The sequence below is a fragment of the Centroberyx affinis genome, unplaced genomic scaffold, assembly GCF_046629955.1.
Source record: "Centroberyx affinis isolate AG114_WGS23_722 - 3 ecotype Tasmania unplaced genomic scaffold, CSIRO-AGI_Caff_v1 ptg009580l_1, whole genome shotgun sequence".
Lineage (NCBI taxonomy): Eukaryota > Metazoa > Chordata > Actinopteri > Beryciformes > Berycidae > Centroberyx > Centroberyx affinis.
In genome coordinates this window covers 15,253-29,770 of record NW_027284572.1, presented here as the reverse complement: position 1 = coordinate 29,770, position 14,518 = coordinate 15,253, and the positions used below count along the sequence as shown (strand labels likewise).

The window sequence follows — 14,518 nt, the reverse complement described above, 5'->3', positions numbered from 1 at the left end:
TTTCTCACTTTTCATGAGTTTGATTGATTGTATTAATGTGACTGTAACTGATCACTTTGATTTATCACCTTGGACTGACCTCAGTGAGCCAGACCTCCACCTCCTGCTGTGCCCGCTCCTCTCCAGCAGGAGGCAGGCCTGCAGCGAGCCGGGTCACTCATTACTTTTCTCATGGAATAATAAGTAAAGTAATTCATGACTTTTAAGAAAAGTACTGAGTAATGTGTAATTTATGATGTATTTGTTTTCACTAAAGACCAAACACTGATGACAGCAGCCGGTCTGACTGAACTGTCTGTCAGAGTCTTTACGGATCTGATGAGCTGAATAATGACATTTGCATCTAATTAACATATGCATGAGCCCAGCAGAGAGGCTTGACTCTCTGACCGGCGCTGTGACCAGCTTGGCTTCTGATTGGCTGTTCTGAATCTGGACCGGACTCAACTCAACCGGTCAGTTAAAGTCTGTTGGTAAACCACAGAGGAAACCAGAGTGACGGACAGGAGCAACTGCTGTGTGTGTGTGTGTGTGTGTGTGTGTGTGTGTGTGTGTGTGTGTGTGTGTGTGTGTGTGTGTATGAGTGTGTGTGTGTGTGTGTGTGTGTGTATGAGTGTGTGTGTGTGTGTGTGTTGGGGGTTGGTCTAAGGTGAGATCCAGTTGTCTGTCAGCGCTCGTCCTCAAATAGATTCCTCTCTCTCTCTCTCTCTCTCTCTCTCTCCAAACACACACTTATCTCGACCGCTCTTCTTCTCTCACAGTATCAGACAGACAGCCAAGAAGTCAGTCAGCCAGTAAACCAGTCAGTTAGTCATTAACCAGTCAGTAAACCAGTCAGTTAGTCATTAACCAGTCAGTAAACCAGTCAGTTAGTCATTAACCAGTCAGTAAACCAGTCAGTAAAGCAGTAAGTCAGTAGACAGCCAGTGAACCAGTCAGGTCATATGTCAGTAAACATGTTGGTCAGTAAATCAATCAGTCAGTCATTAACCAGTAAAGTAAACCAGTAGACCGGTCAGTAAACCAGTCAGTCAGTAAGGCTACCATGCTGGTCTTCTGTGAGGCTTCACCTGGACCAGAACCTTCTACCAACATCTAACATCTGGAGAAACATCTGACCAATTAAACCTCAGGATTAACCTGGACCTTCAACCAATACCATTTAAGAACAGAGGATCCAAGTCTTCTAGTCATTTGATCTAACACCAGACTGGACCTGGACCTTCTAGCTCCACCATCTAACACCAGACTGGACCTGGACCTTCTAGCTCCACCATCTAACACCAGACTGGACCTGGACCTTCTAGCGCCACCATCTAGGAACAAAGACTCCTCCCAGTAAGAAGCGTTCCTCCTGAGAATCTGATCTAGAATGCAGAGAGAACTTTCTCTCAGTCCATCTAGTCTCTGATCCAGAGTTCTGCCTGGACAGTGGAGTTCCATCTGGACAGTAGAGTACCATCTGGACAGTAGAGTTTCCATCTGGACAGTAGAGTACCATCTGGACAGTAGAGTTTCCATCTGGACAGTAGAGTACCATCTGGACAGTAGAGTTTCCATCTGGACAGTAGAGTACCATCTGAACAGTAGAGTTTCCTCTGGACAGTAGAGTTCTGTCTGGACAGTAGAGTTCCGTCTGGACAGTAGAGTTCTCTCTGGACAGTAGAGTTTCCATCTGGACAGTAGAGTTCCGTCTGGACACTAGAGTTCCATCTGGACAGTAGAGTTTCCGTCTGGACAGTAGAGTTCCGTCTGGACAGTAGAGTGTAGAGTTCCATCTGGACAGTAGAGTTTCCATCTGGACAGTAGAGTTTCCATCTGGACAGTAGAGTTCTCCCTGGACAGTAGAGTACCATCTGAACAGTAGAGTTTCCATCTGGACAGTAGAGTTTCCATCTGGACAGTGGATTTCCATCTGGACAGTAGAGTTCCGTCTGGACAGTAGAGTTCCGTCTGGACAGTAGAGTTCCATCTGGACAGTAGAGTTTCCATCTGGACAGTGGATTTCCATCTGGACAGTAGAGTACCATCTGAACAGTAGAGTTTCCATCTGGACAGTGGATTTCCATCTGGACAGTAGAGTACCATCTGGACAGTAGAGTTTCCATCTGGACAGTAGAGTTTCCATCTGGACAGTGGATTTCCATCTGGACAGTAGAGTTCTGTCTGGACAGTAGAGTTCTGTCTGGACAGTAGAGTTCTGTCTGGACAGTAGAGTTCCGTCTGGACAGTAGAGTTCTGTCTGGACAGTAGAGTTCCATCTGGACAGTAGAGTTCCGTCTGGACAGTAGAGTACTGTCTGGACAGTAGAGTTCTGTCTGGACAGTAGAGTTTCCATCTGGACAGTAGAATTAGAAGGAGACAGTAGAGCAGGAGGAGGAGGACAGGAGGTGGAGGGGAGGAGGAGGAAACAAGGAAGAAGGGGAGAAAAGAGGAGGTGAGAGAGGTAGGAAGCAGGAGAGGACAGAGGGAAGGAGACATGGGAGGGAGGGTGTGTAAGAAGGAGGCGAGCGAGGAGAAGAGGAGGCAGGTGAGGAGGAGCGTGGGCAGGGAGGACAGCCTGAGCTCAGCCGACAGGATCCGCCGCTACACCGTGAAACAGTTTGGATACAACGTGCTGAGCCTGGCTCGCCGAGGACTGAAGGTACGGGGGGGGGGGGCTGAAGGTGGGAGGGGGGGGGGGGGGGGGGGGGGGGGGCTGAAGGTACAGGGGGGGGGCTGAAGGTGGGGGGGGGGGGGGGGGGGCTGAAGGTATGGGGGGGGGGTGCTAGTTGTAGTACTATTTGTAGTAGTAGTAGTAGCAGTGAAGTAGTAAATACATGTTAAGTATTCTAGTTTAGTATCCTTCTTCTTCTTATTATTCTTCTTCTTCTTCCTCTTCTTCTTCTTCTTCTTCTCCTTCTTCTCCTTCTTCCTCTTCTTCTTCTTCTTCTCCTTCTTCTCCTTCTTCTTCTTCTTCTTCTTCTTCTCCTCCTCCTTCTTCTTCTTCTTCTCCTTCTTCTTCTTCTCCTCCTCCTTCTTCTTCTTCTTCTCCTTCTCCTCCTTCTTCTTCTCCTTCTTCTTCTTCTCCTCCTTCTTCTTCTTCTCCTTCTTCTTCTTCTTCTTCTTCTCCTTCTTCTTCTTCTCTTTCTTCTCGTCCTGCAGGAGGCTCCAGCAGAGTTGTGGGAGCTGTTGGAGTTGGAGAAGCTGAATCTGTCTCTGAACAGTCTGAAGGTTCTTCCTCCTCAGCTGGCTCTGCTCTCCAACCTGGTGGTCCTCAACCTGTGGGGCAACCAGGTACCTGCCTGTGTGTGTGTGTGTGTGTGTGTGTGTGTGTGTGTGTGTGTGTGTGTGTAGGTGTGTGTGTGTGTGTGTGTGTGTGTGTGTGTGTAGGTGTGTGTGTGTGTGTGTGTGTGTGTGTAGGTGTGTGTGTGTGTGTAGGTGTGTGTGTCGTTTTCGCGCTCTCTCCCTCCATCATTACTTCTCACCTTTCCATTCCTCCCTTGTTGTGTTCACGGTCTCTGCACAGTAGAAACCAGTAGAAGACTGTGATTCTACCGCTCAGCTCCCAGTGTGAATGTTTCCATCAATCAATCAAAACATTATTTACAGAGCACTTTTCATGCAAATCAATGCAAAGTGCTTTCCAAGTGAAAAGAATAAAATAAGACACAATATAATGTTCTGTATCAGCAGGTTTCAGTAAATCAGTTGTTCAGTTCCTCTGCTCCAGTCGTTCCAGTAAAGTTCTGTATGGAGCGTCTGTGTGTTAGCGGCAGAACGTTAGCGGCAGAACGTTAGCGGCAGAACGTTAGCGGCAGAACGGCAGAACGTTAGCGGCAGAACGTTAGCGGCAGAGCGGCAGAACGTTAGCGGCAGAACGTTAGCGGCAGAGCAGCAGAACGTTAGCGGCAGAACGTTAGCGGCAGAGCAGCAGAACGTTAGCGGCAGAACGTTAGCGGCAGAGCAGCAGAACGTTAGCGGCAGAACGTCAGCGGCAGAACGGCAGAACGGCAGAACGTTAGCGGCAGAACGTTAGCGGCAGAACGTTAGCGGCAGAACGTTAGCGGCAGAGCAGCAGAACGTTAGCGGCAGAACGTTAGCGGCAGAGCGGCAGAACGTTAGCGGCAGAACGTTAGCGGCAGAGCGGCAGAACGTTAGCGGCAGAATGTTAGCGGCAGAATGTTAGCGGCAGAGCGGCAGAACGTTAGCGGCAGAACGTTAGCGGCAGAGCGGCAGAACGTTAGCGGCAGAACGTCAGCGGCAGAGCAGCAGAACGTTAGCGGCAGAGCAGCAGAACGTTAGCGGCAGAACGTTAGCGGCAGAGCGGCAGAACGTTAGCGGCAGAACGTTAGCGGCAGAGCGGCAGAACGTTAGCGGCAGAATGTTAGCGGCAGAATGTTAGCGGCAGAATGTTAGCGGCAGAGCGGCAGAACGTTAGCGGCAGAGCGGCAGAACGTTAGCGGCAGAACGTTAGCGGCAGAGCAGCAGAACGTTAGCGGCAGAACGTCAGCGGCAGAACGGCAGAACGGCAGAACGTTAGCGGCAGAACGTTAGCGGCAGAACGTTAGCGGCAGAGCAGCAGAACGTTAGCGGCAGAGCAGCAGAACGTTAGCGGCAGAACGTTAGCGGCAGAGCGGCAGAACGTTAGCGGCAGAACGTTAGCGGCAGAGCGGCAGAACGTTAGCGGCAGAATGTTAGCGGCAGAATGTTAGCGGCAGAATGTTAGCGGCAGAGCGGCAGAACGTTAGCGGCAGAGCGGCAGAACGTTAGCGGCAGAATGTTAGCGGCAGAGCGGCAGAACGTTAGCGGCAGAACGTTAGCGGCAGAGCGGCAGAACGTTAGCGGCAGAACGTTAGCGGCAGAATGTTAGCGGCAGAGCGGCAGAACGTTAGCGGCAGAACGTTAGCGGCAGAATGTTAGCGGCAGAGCGGCAGAACGTTAGCGGCAGAACGTTAGCGGCAGAATGTTAGCGGCAGAGCGGCAGAACGTTAGCGGCAGAACGTTAGCGGCAGAATGTTAGCGGCAGAGCGGCAGAACGTTAGCGGCAGAATGTTAGCGGCAGAATGTTAGCGGCAGAATGTTAGCGGCAGAGCGGCAGAACGTTAGCGGCAGAATGTTAGCGGCAGAGCGGCAGAACGTTAGCGGCAGAACGTTAGCGGCAGAATGTTAGCGGCAGAATGTTAGCGGCAGAGCGGCAGAACGTTAGCGGCAGAACGTTAGCGGCAGAATGTTAGCGGCAGAGCGGCAGAACGTTAGCGGCAGAACGTTAGCGGCAGAATGTTAGCGGCAGAGCGGCAGAACGTTAGCGGCAGAACGTTAGCGGCAGAATGTTAGCGGCAGAACGTTAGCGGCAGAACGTTAGCGGCAGAATGTTAGCGGCAGAGCGGCAGAACGTTAGCGGCAGAACGTTAGCGGCAGAATGTTAGCGGCAGAGCGGCAGAACGTTAGCGGCAGAACGTTAGCGGCAGAATGTTAGCGGCAGAGCGGCAGAACGTTAGCGGCAGAACGTTAGCGGCAGAATGTTAGCGGCAGAGCGGCAGAACGTTAGCGGCAGAACGTTAGCGGCAGAATGTTAGCGGCAGAATGTTAGCGGCAGAGCGGCAGAACGTTAGCGGCAGAACGTTAGCAGCAGAGCGGCAGAACGTTAGCGGCAGAACGTTAGCGGCAGAATGTTAGCGGCAGAGCGGCAGAACGTTAGCGGCAGAACGTTAGCGGCAGAATGTTAGCGGCAGAATGTTAGCGGCAGAGCGGCAGAACGTTAGCGGCAGAACGTTAGCGGCAGAATGTTAGCGGCAGAGCGGCAGAACGTTAGCGGCAGAACGTTAGCGGCAGAACGTTAGCGGCAGAATGTTAGCGGCAGAGCGGCAGAACGTTAGCGGCAGAACGTTAGCGGCAGAATGTTAGCGGCAGAGTGGCAGAACGTTAGCGGCAGAACGTTAGCGGCAGAACGTTCGGACGCTCTGCTGTCTGGCCGCAGGAGGAAACACAAACCACCAGACGACCGGCTGCAGCTTCACTGCAGAGGGACAGACGGAGAGACCAGAGAGATCCTGTAGCCGGATGGACGGAGAGACCAGAGAGATCCTGGAGCCGGACGGACGGAGAGACCAGAGAGATCCTGGAGCCGGACGGACGGAGAGACCAGAAAGATCCTGGAGCCGGACGGACGGAGAGACCAGAGAGATCCTGGAGCCGGACGGACGGAGAGACCAGAAAGATCCTGGAGCCGGACGGACGGAGAGACCAGAGAGATCCTGGAGCCGGACGGACGGAGAGACCAGAGAGATCCTGGAGCCGGACGGACGGAGAGATCAGCCGCCGAGTTTCAAACTGCAGAGACTCCGGAGGTTAAAGGTCACTTCAGGAAATGACAACAGAGGAATTCGTATTTCAATCAGGAGAGAGTAGGATGAACGCTCGAATGAAAAAGTGTATTCATGACATGAAACAAGATGTAAACTTTGGCGTTTCCTCCATGGAGGAACTTAGGAGAACATCCGGGATAGACGTAGGAATCAGGACGTTCCCCTGGGGAGTTCCTCTGGAGCCTGGAGCCTGGTGGTGATGATGATGAGGAGGAGGAGGGACGAAGGACAGCACAGAGACTGGAGTGACAGCAGCATACAGCTCAGATCTGACAGAAGGACAACAGAGCAGGAGACGTGTATTCACTCCGTCACTTAGACGATTGGCTCTTTGAAAAAGAGAGGGAAGTGACCGCTAACTCTGATTGGTTCTCTGGAAAAAGAGGGAAAGTGTTCACCAACTCTGATTGGATAAAGAGAAAGCATGAATGAATGAATGAATGAATAATAAGTAGTCTTCCTGATTGAAATTGCGTAATACTTAGTAATAGTATTGACAGTGTTGTGTGAGCAGCGTCTCGTCTTGGAACAGAAACTGAAGCCTGCAGGTTTCATGTGGGAAAGCGGCTCTATGTTAAAAACCAGAGAAAAAGGTTTTGCCCTGGTGTTTAACAACATAAATCTGATCTCTCCCCTCAGTATGGGGCCATGCTGCTGAAGGTCTCTCCAGAGGTTTGAGTCCAACAGTCAGCAGGACGGTCTGATGATCTGAGCGCTTCATAACTTAAAGGCCAGTGAGATCAGAAATATAAGCTGCTACAGGCCTGTGCAGGGATTTAAAAATTAATGAAAGAATTTAAAAATCAATCCGAAGATGGACAGGTGTTTGTCTCAGTGTGGCTGTGAAGCAGCTGGAGCTCCGTCGACCTCACTGGATAAATAAAGATTTTAACCCCCCCCCCATGCTCTAATCCAACCATATCAGGTTTCTCTCCTTTATCCTCTTCACCTTCCTCCTCCCTCCTTCCCTTCATCCCTCTCTTCTCCTCTCCTCTCCTCTCCTCTCCTGTCCTCTCCTGTCCTGTCCTCTTCTCCTCTCCTCTCCTCTCCTCTCCTCCTCCCTTCCTCTCTGTGCTTCTCTCTTTCTATGTTCAATACAGTGCAGCTTTATTTAAATCAGTTCAAATTTATTGTCATTCCATCTTACACGAGCACACAGTGGAAGGAAAAACTGTAAAACTGTGTAGCAGGCCAGGTATCACACACTGTGAATACTACACGTTTTGCTCATCCTGTATGTAAATGTGTTTCTGCTGTTGTGTCACATGACCTCTGTCCTGTGTGTCAGCTGAGCAGCCTGCCAGCAGAGATCGGCCAGCTGAGCCGGCTCAGAGTTCTGTTCGCCTACAGGAACCGACTGACCGAGGTTCCTGAAGAACTGGGAGCCTGTACACAACTAGAGGTACTAATATTACTAGTATTACTACTACTACTACTACTACTTCTACTACTACTACTACCACTACTACTACTACTATCACTACTACTACTACTACTACTACTACCACTACTACTACTACTACTACTACTACTACTACTACTACTACTACCACTACTACTACTACTACTACTACTACTACTACTACTACTTCTACTACTACTACTACCACTACTACTACTACTATCACTACTACTACTACTACTACTACTACCACTACTACTACTACTACTACTACTACTACTACTACTACTACTACTACTACTACTACTACCACTACCACTACTACTGATTGATTGATTGATTGATTGATTGATGTGTTTATTTGAGTGTCCTGCACCATTTATAGTGCCCAGCCCATATGGGGTACAAGACACTAGACAACAACAACAGTCAGGATGGCCACATGACACATCATAATATACAGTTCCACAAATTCAAAAAGAGAACACTTCATAAACATTCAGTTTCCATGACAGAAATGACCTGTTATGTTGGATACAATGTTCTCTGTCTTAGTTGACATGCATTTTCTATAAATCTTGCTAAGACAAAAATCTCCTCACTAAAGAGCCAACTCAACATCACCTTCAGACAACCAAAACAAATCAGGGTTCTTCAACTGAATTTTTTCAAATAGATGATTCCTCAAATCGCTGTACATGGGACAGTGAAACACAAAATGAAATTCATCCTCAACAACACCAAGATCACAGAAAACACATAAACGCAGCTCTTCAGGAAAACCTTTATATCTGCCTACCTCAACTGCCAGTGGTGAGGTGTCAGTTCTTAACTGAGCACATAAGGACCTCTGCCCTCTCTTTAAATGAAATGTTATATAAGGTTCTGTGAAGTAATCTTCTTTAATCTGAACGTAGTTTCTGAGCTTTGGCTTCTTCCAAATCTCCTCCTTCCATTGTTCCTTATGGATCTTTAACAGTTTTTGTTTGACTATATTTATATTACACTGCAAATTGTTCCTGAAGATTATATGTAAATCAGAAAGAGAAAATATTGCAGAAACCTCTCTTGACCAAGGATAACTGTGTGCTCTGTCCCAATTAAAGATCTTTGTGGTCAGCCTTTCCTCTGGCAACTGGACAAGGCGATTCCATAGCCGAACTATTTCACATCTTTGCTTTACAAGACATGACTCCCATCCCATGTCCCCTTCAATAGCCTCCTTTGCAGTATATTTATGCACCCCGAGAAAGCACCTCATGGCTCGACTCTGGATAGCATTACAGTCAGGGGCATCCTCAAAACCCCACACACCTGCAGCATAAAATAAAATTGAGCCAACCATTGAATCATAAAGTTTTGAAAATGATGAAAAACCAAGGTCAGAACACAGTTTCATTTTATTCATCACAGACCCTAACGCTCTTCCTGCTGACTCTGCCAGTGCTTTTCTTCCTTCTGAAAAGCTCATATTTTCATTAAAGACAAAACCAAGATACTTATAAGAAGTGGTGTACTTTAAGTGCATCGATCCAAACTGAAATATATGGTTGCTCTGCTGTTCACATTGCTTTCTAAAATGTATAATCTGTGTTTTTTCACTGTTAACAGCAAGTCTCCATTTACTGCACCATAAACTCATAATATTCAACATTTTTTGTAAATTAAACTCTTTCTCGGCAACCAACACAATGTCATCAGCATACAACAGAATACTTAAGTTCATATTGTCAATAGATATACCTAAATCGGCCTGCTTGATTTCTTGAGCTAAGTCATTTACATAAAGGGCAAATAAAGTGGGGGAGAGCACATCTCCCTGCTTCACCCCAAATGGAGGAGGAAACCAGCCAGTCCTGAAATTATTTAACTGCAAACATGCCACTGGGGCTTTGTACAAGGCTTTGATGGCATTATAAAATTTACCATCAATACCAGAACAAATTAACTTATACTCCAAAAGATCTCTATTGATCCAATCAAAGACTTTCTTGAAATGAACAAAACAAGCAAACGTGTTTTTACCCTCTTGTAGTCTAGCTCTCACTACAGAGGATATGGCATAAATGTGATCAATACATGCCCTGTTTTTCCTAAAACCATTCTGCTCATCCACCAACACTCCATGAAACTCTAATACATTTTTATGTCTATTATTAAGGAAACCGGAATACAATTTATAAACTGTACTGATCAAGCTGATACCTCTGTAATCTGTAATAATGGAACTCTAGGGTCGGCTACCACTACCACTACTACCACTACCACTACTACCACTACCACTACTACTACTACTACTACTACTACTACTACTACTACTACTACTACTACTACTGCTACCACCACTACTATCACTACCACTACTACTACCACTACCACTACTACTACTACTACTACTACTACTACTACTACTACTACTACTACTACTACTACTACTGCTACCACCACTACTATCACTACCACTACTACTACCACTACCACTACTACCACTACTACTACTACTACTACTACTACTACTACTACTACTACTAGTGGACATTTTGGACCTTACTAGTTGAACTAGTAAACATTTTAGCTCTTTCTAGTTCTACTAGTAAGCATTTTGGCCCTCACTAGTTAACTAGTAAGGTCAAAAAGAGCCTTACTAGTGTAACTAGTAAGACAAAATGTCCAACTAGTAAAGAGCAGTGGTATTTGATATCAAGGATATGGAATAAATGCTCAAACGGCTTGCCATACTTGCCATACTACTACTACCACTACTACTACTACTACTACTACTACTACGTATACTTCTACTTTTACTACTGCTACTACTAGTTTTATTTGACTTTGAATTATTTTAATCATTATCACTCCTATTCAATTGGCATTAGCTTCTATGACTCTCATTCATTTAGCATGTTCTGCTCTGTGGCAAAACACAACGTCTGTTCCAGCATCTATTTGGTTTATTATTTCCCACCAAAAGCATTTGAATGCGCCACCGGTCATATTTCCAACTTTCAAACTCAGAAATACAGTAGGAGCTTACAAGTAGATCTTGCAGGCAGACTATTATATTAATTATCATATACTATTATATTAATGAAGTGGAATAATTCTAGGGACCTGTCTCTTCTCTTTAATTTCTCCTCTATCCACCCATCTTTCTCTCTACCAGGTGCTGAGTTTAGCCAACAACCAGCTGTCCTCTCTGCCCGCCTCCCTGTCTAATCTGACCAGACTGAAGAAACTCAACCTTAGCCACAACCACATCATCCACATCCCCGGCTGTGTCTACAACATGAAGGCTCTGGTGGGTTCAAATCAGACAGCTAGCTAGATCCTTAAGTGGTTGTGTCATTTAGTTACTTAGCCAGACACTGCTTTATCTAGTTTGATGATAAGTTAGTTAGACAGTTAGGCAGTCAGTAAACCATTCAGTCAGTCAGACAGTCAGTGTCAGTCTATCTCTCTCTCCAGGTCTTCCTCCATCTGGCCTGTAACCGTCTGGAGAACCTGGCAGAGAACATCCAGGCTCTGGTGGAGCTCAAGATCCTCATCGTGGAGGGAAACAGCCTCCACTCTCTGCCCAAGGCTCTCTGCTGCCTCACCAGGTAACCTCGCCTCCATACAGCCACCAGGTAACCCCGCCTCCATACACCTGCCAGGTAACCCCGCCTCCATACACCTGCCAGGTAACCCCGCCTCCATACAGCCACCAGGTAACCCCGCCTCCATACACCTGCCAGGTAACCCCGCCTCCATACACCTGCCAGGTAACCCTGCCTCCATACAGCCACCAGGTAACCCCACTTCCATAGACCTGCCAGGTAACCCCACCTCCATAAATCTACCAGGTAACCCCGCTTCCATAAACCTGCCAGGTAACCCCACCTCCATAAATCTACCAGGTAACCCCGCCTCCATACACCTGCCAGGTAACCCTGCCTCCATACACCTGCCAGGTAACCCCGCCTCCATACACCTGCCAGGTAACCCCACTTCCATACACCTGCCAGGTAACCCCGCCTCCATACACCTGCCAGGTAACCCCGCCTCCATACAGCCACCAGGTAACCCCGCCTCCATACACCTGCCAGGTAACCCCGCCTCCATACAGCCACCAGGTAACCCCGCCTCCATACACCTGCCAGGTAACCCCGCCTCCATACACCTGCCAGGTAACCCCGCCTCCATACACCTGCCAGGTAACCCCACTTCCATACACCTGCCAGGTAACCCCGCCTCCATACACCTGCCAGGTAACCCCGCCTCCATACAGCCACCAGGTAACCCCACCTCCATAAATCTACCAGGTAACCCTGCCTCCATACTACCACCAGCTAGTATGTAGCCATGGTAACAGGATTAGGTTCCATTAACAAAAATATAGATGTTATGAAACATTATGAACTCTAAAAAAGAAAGTTCTTCTTGTTACTCATGTGACACAGGTGACATAACAATAATCTTCTCTCCTCTCCAGACTGGAATTACTGAATCTGGATTTTAATGACATTAAGGATGTTCCCCAGGTAAGAGCGCCCCCTTGTGGATTTACAGTAGAGCTGCAATGAGCACTATTGCAATTTTAGCACATTAATAGAAATTTGTATTTTCATAGTATAAATAGTATTGAAACCGCTGGGACCGCATTTACCCCTGCATCTGTCTACACAACAGAGTCTGATACAACAAATGAAATGTAAATTCAGTGCAATAGCATAGAGACTGTGTGTGTGTGTGTGTGTGTGTGTGTGTGTGTGTGTGTGTGTGTGTGTGTGTGTGTGTATGTGTGTGTGTGTGTGCAGGAAATGCACCAGCTGTCCCGGCTGGAGAAGCTGGCCTGCCACCCGCTGGATAAAGGTCTCCACATCCTCCACAACCCGCTGCTGAAGCCTGTGAAGGAGGTGCTGGAGGGGGGGCTGGGCGCTCTGTACAGCTACCTGAAGGCTGTTTAGGGGGAGGAGCTCTCCAAAGAGTTTAACACTTTCAACTTATTCCAAGCTGCAGTTAGCGATGTTGCTCCCTGTAATGAGCCGCATTTGTATAGAAAGGGATTGTTTTTGCACTGAAATGCATGTGGATAACTTAGTTTGAATATAACTTAGTTTAAATATAACTTAGTTTAAATATAACTTAGTTTAAATATAACTTAGTTTAAATATAACTTAGTTTAAATATAACATAGTTTAAATATAACTTAGTTTAAATATAACTTAGTTTAAATATGAACAGCGACGGCGCTCTGTGTCGCTGTTTCAGGTGCAGAGGTGGAAAGTAATTAAGTACATTTACTCGAATACTGTACTTAAGTACAATTTTGAGGTACTTGTACTTTACTTGAGTATTACCATTTTATGCTACTTTATACTTCTACTCCACTACATTTCAGAGGGAAATATTGTACTTTTTACTCCACTACCTTTATTTGATAACTTAAGTTACTAGTTACTTTGCAGATTCAGATTATTAATACAAAATATAATCAACTAATAAATTGTGATGTATTATTATAGATTACTGTAAGCTACCCAGCAGTATATAAAGTAGTGGAAATCAGCCCCACCTTTTCCAGCTGCAACATTAAAGTGATGCTTACACATTAATGCATCAATAATTATAATTCAGTAATATAATATATACTGTATTATTCTGAAATGGGCCATTCTGCATAATGAGTACTTTTACTTGTGTTGCTTTAAGTACATTTTGATGCTAATACTTTATACTTTATACTGTACTTTTACTTAAGTAACATTTTGAATGCAGGACTTTTACTTGTAACAGAGTATTTTTATACTGTGGTATTTCTACTTTTACTTAAGTAAAAGATCTGAGTACTTCTTCCCCCACTGATTGCAGATTGCAGTAAGAGTCCAGTCCTTTAGGCTTCATGTCCCTAAATGTCTCCTTACAGCTGCAATATAATCCAAGTCTTCTGATGCCATGTGATCTCTCTGTGAGCGGACAAAAAACTAAATTCTATTATTTAATGCAAATCGAGTCTTCCTCCGTTGGATTCAGCTTCTGTGTTCCAAACCTGCGAGTGTGTTTTGTCCTTTTTGAAGCTGGACTGGACTGGACTCTGTTTGGAAGAAAGCTTCTCCGGCAGCGAGCCTGGAGAACTGGAGGATGAGCAGATAATGACCCAACTAAGATTTTGGGGTGAACTATCCCTTTAAGTGGCTTTCCACTGCGTTGGTTTGTGAATCGCATGTTTTTTTTCTCTGTTTGTTGTGACGGTTTCAGTCAAACCTGTTTCTACAGTTTGGATGTAACTCAAAGTTTTATTTTATTTTTAAGTTTATTGTTTCAAAGTCTTCAGTGAGAGAGAGAGAGAGAGAGAGAGAGAGAGAGAGAGAGATTTTGTTGTTCTAATAAATACTAATAAAAGTGTTTGTGTTTCTACCTTCTACCTCCTACCTGTCTGTCTGTCTGTCTGTCTGTCTGTCTGTCTGTCTCTCTGTCTGTCTGTCTGTCTGTCTGTCTGTCTGTCTGTCTGTGGCTCAGCAGGTCAAGTGTCTGTCTAGTAAACAGGATCCTGTTCAGTTTCTACAGTAAAGCCTCTTCACTTTCCTCAGAAACACAAACCTGACGTGTCTCTGGAAGGTTTCTGTGTCTCTTTTGCATCCAAAGTATCTTTTTTTATTTTTTTTATAATTATTTTTATTAGGGACCAACATGACAATGCACAGATGTAGTTACAGATGTTTCGTCTCTCATTTTTGTTTTTCCCTTCCCTCCCCTCACATCAGGTTTCCCACCCATAACCCAAACTACA

At 46.2% G+C, this 14,518-nt stretch overlaps 1 protein-coding gene across 1 annotated transcript; it reads left to right on the top strand.

Moving 5' to 3' along the window:
- Positions 1-2,479: 2,479 nt before the first annotated feature.
- On the top strand, positions 2,480-12,695 carry LOC139640504 (leucine-rich repeat-containing protein 30-like). The gene is made up of 7 exons (XM_071514676.1): positions 2,480-2,644; positions 3,145-3,276; positions 7,636-7,749; positions 10,913-11,047; positions 11,215-11,348; positions 12,221-12,269; positions 12,546-12,695. The coding sequence occupies exons 1-7, from the start codon at positions 2,480-2,482 to the stop codon at positions 12,693-12,695; spliced, it is 879 nt and encodes a 292-aa protein (XP_071370777.1).
- Positions 12,696-14,518: the final 1,823 nt, after the last annotated feature.

Coding starts and splice junctions, on each gene's coding strand:
- LOC139640504 (XM_071514676.1), top strand. CDS start 2,480: ATGGGAGGGAGGGTGTGTAAGAAGGAGGCGAGCGAGGAGAAGAGGAGG. Junction 2,645..3,144: donor TGGCTCGCCGAGGACTGAAG/GTACGGGGGGGG, acceptor CTCGTCCTGCAG/GAGGCTCCAGCAGAGTTGTG. Junction 11,349..12,220: donor GCTCTCTGCTGCCTCACCAG/GTAACCTCGCCT, acceptor TCTCCTCTCCAG/ACTGGAATTACTGAATCTGG.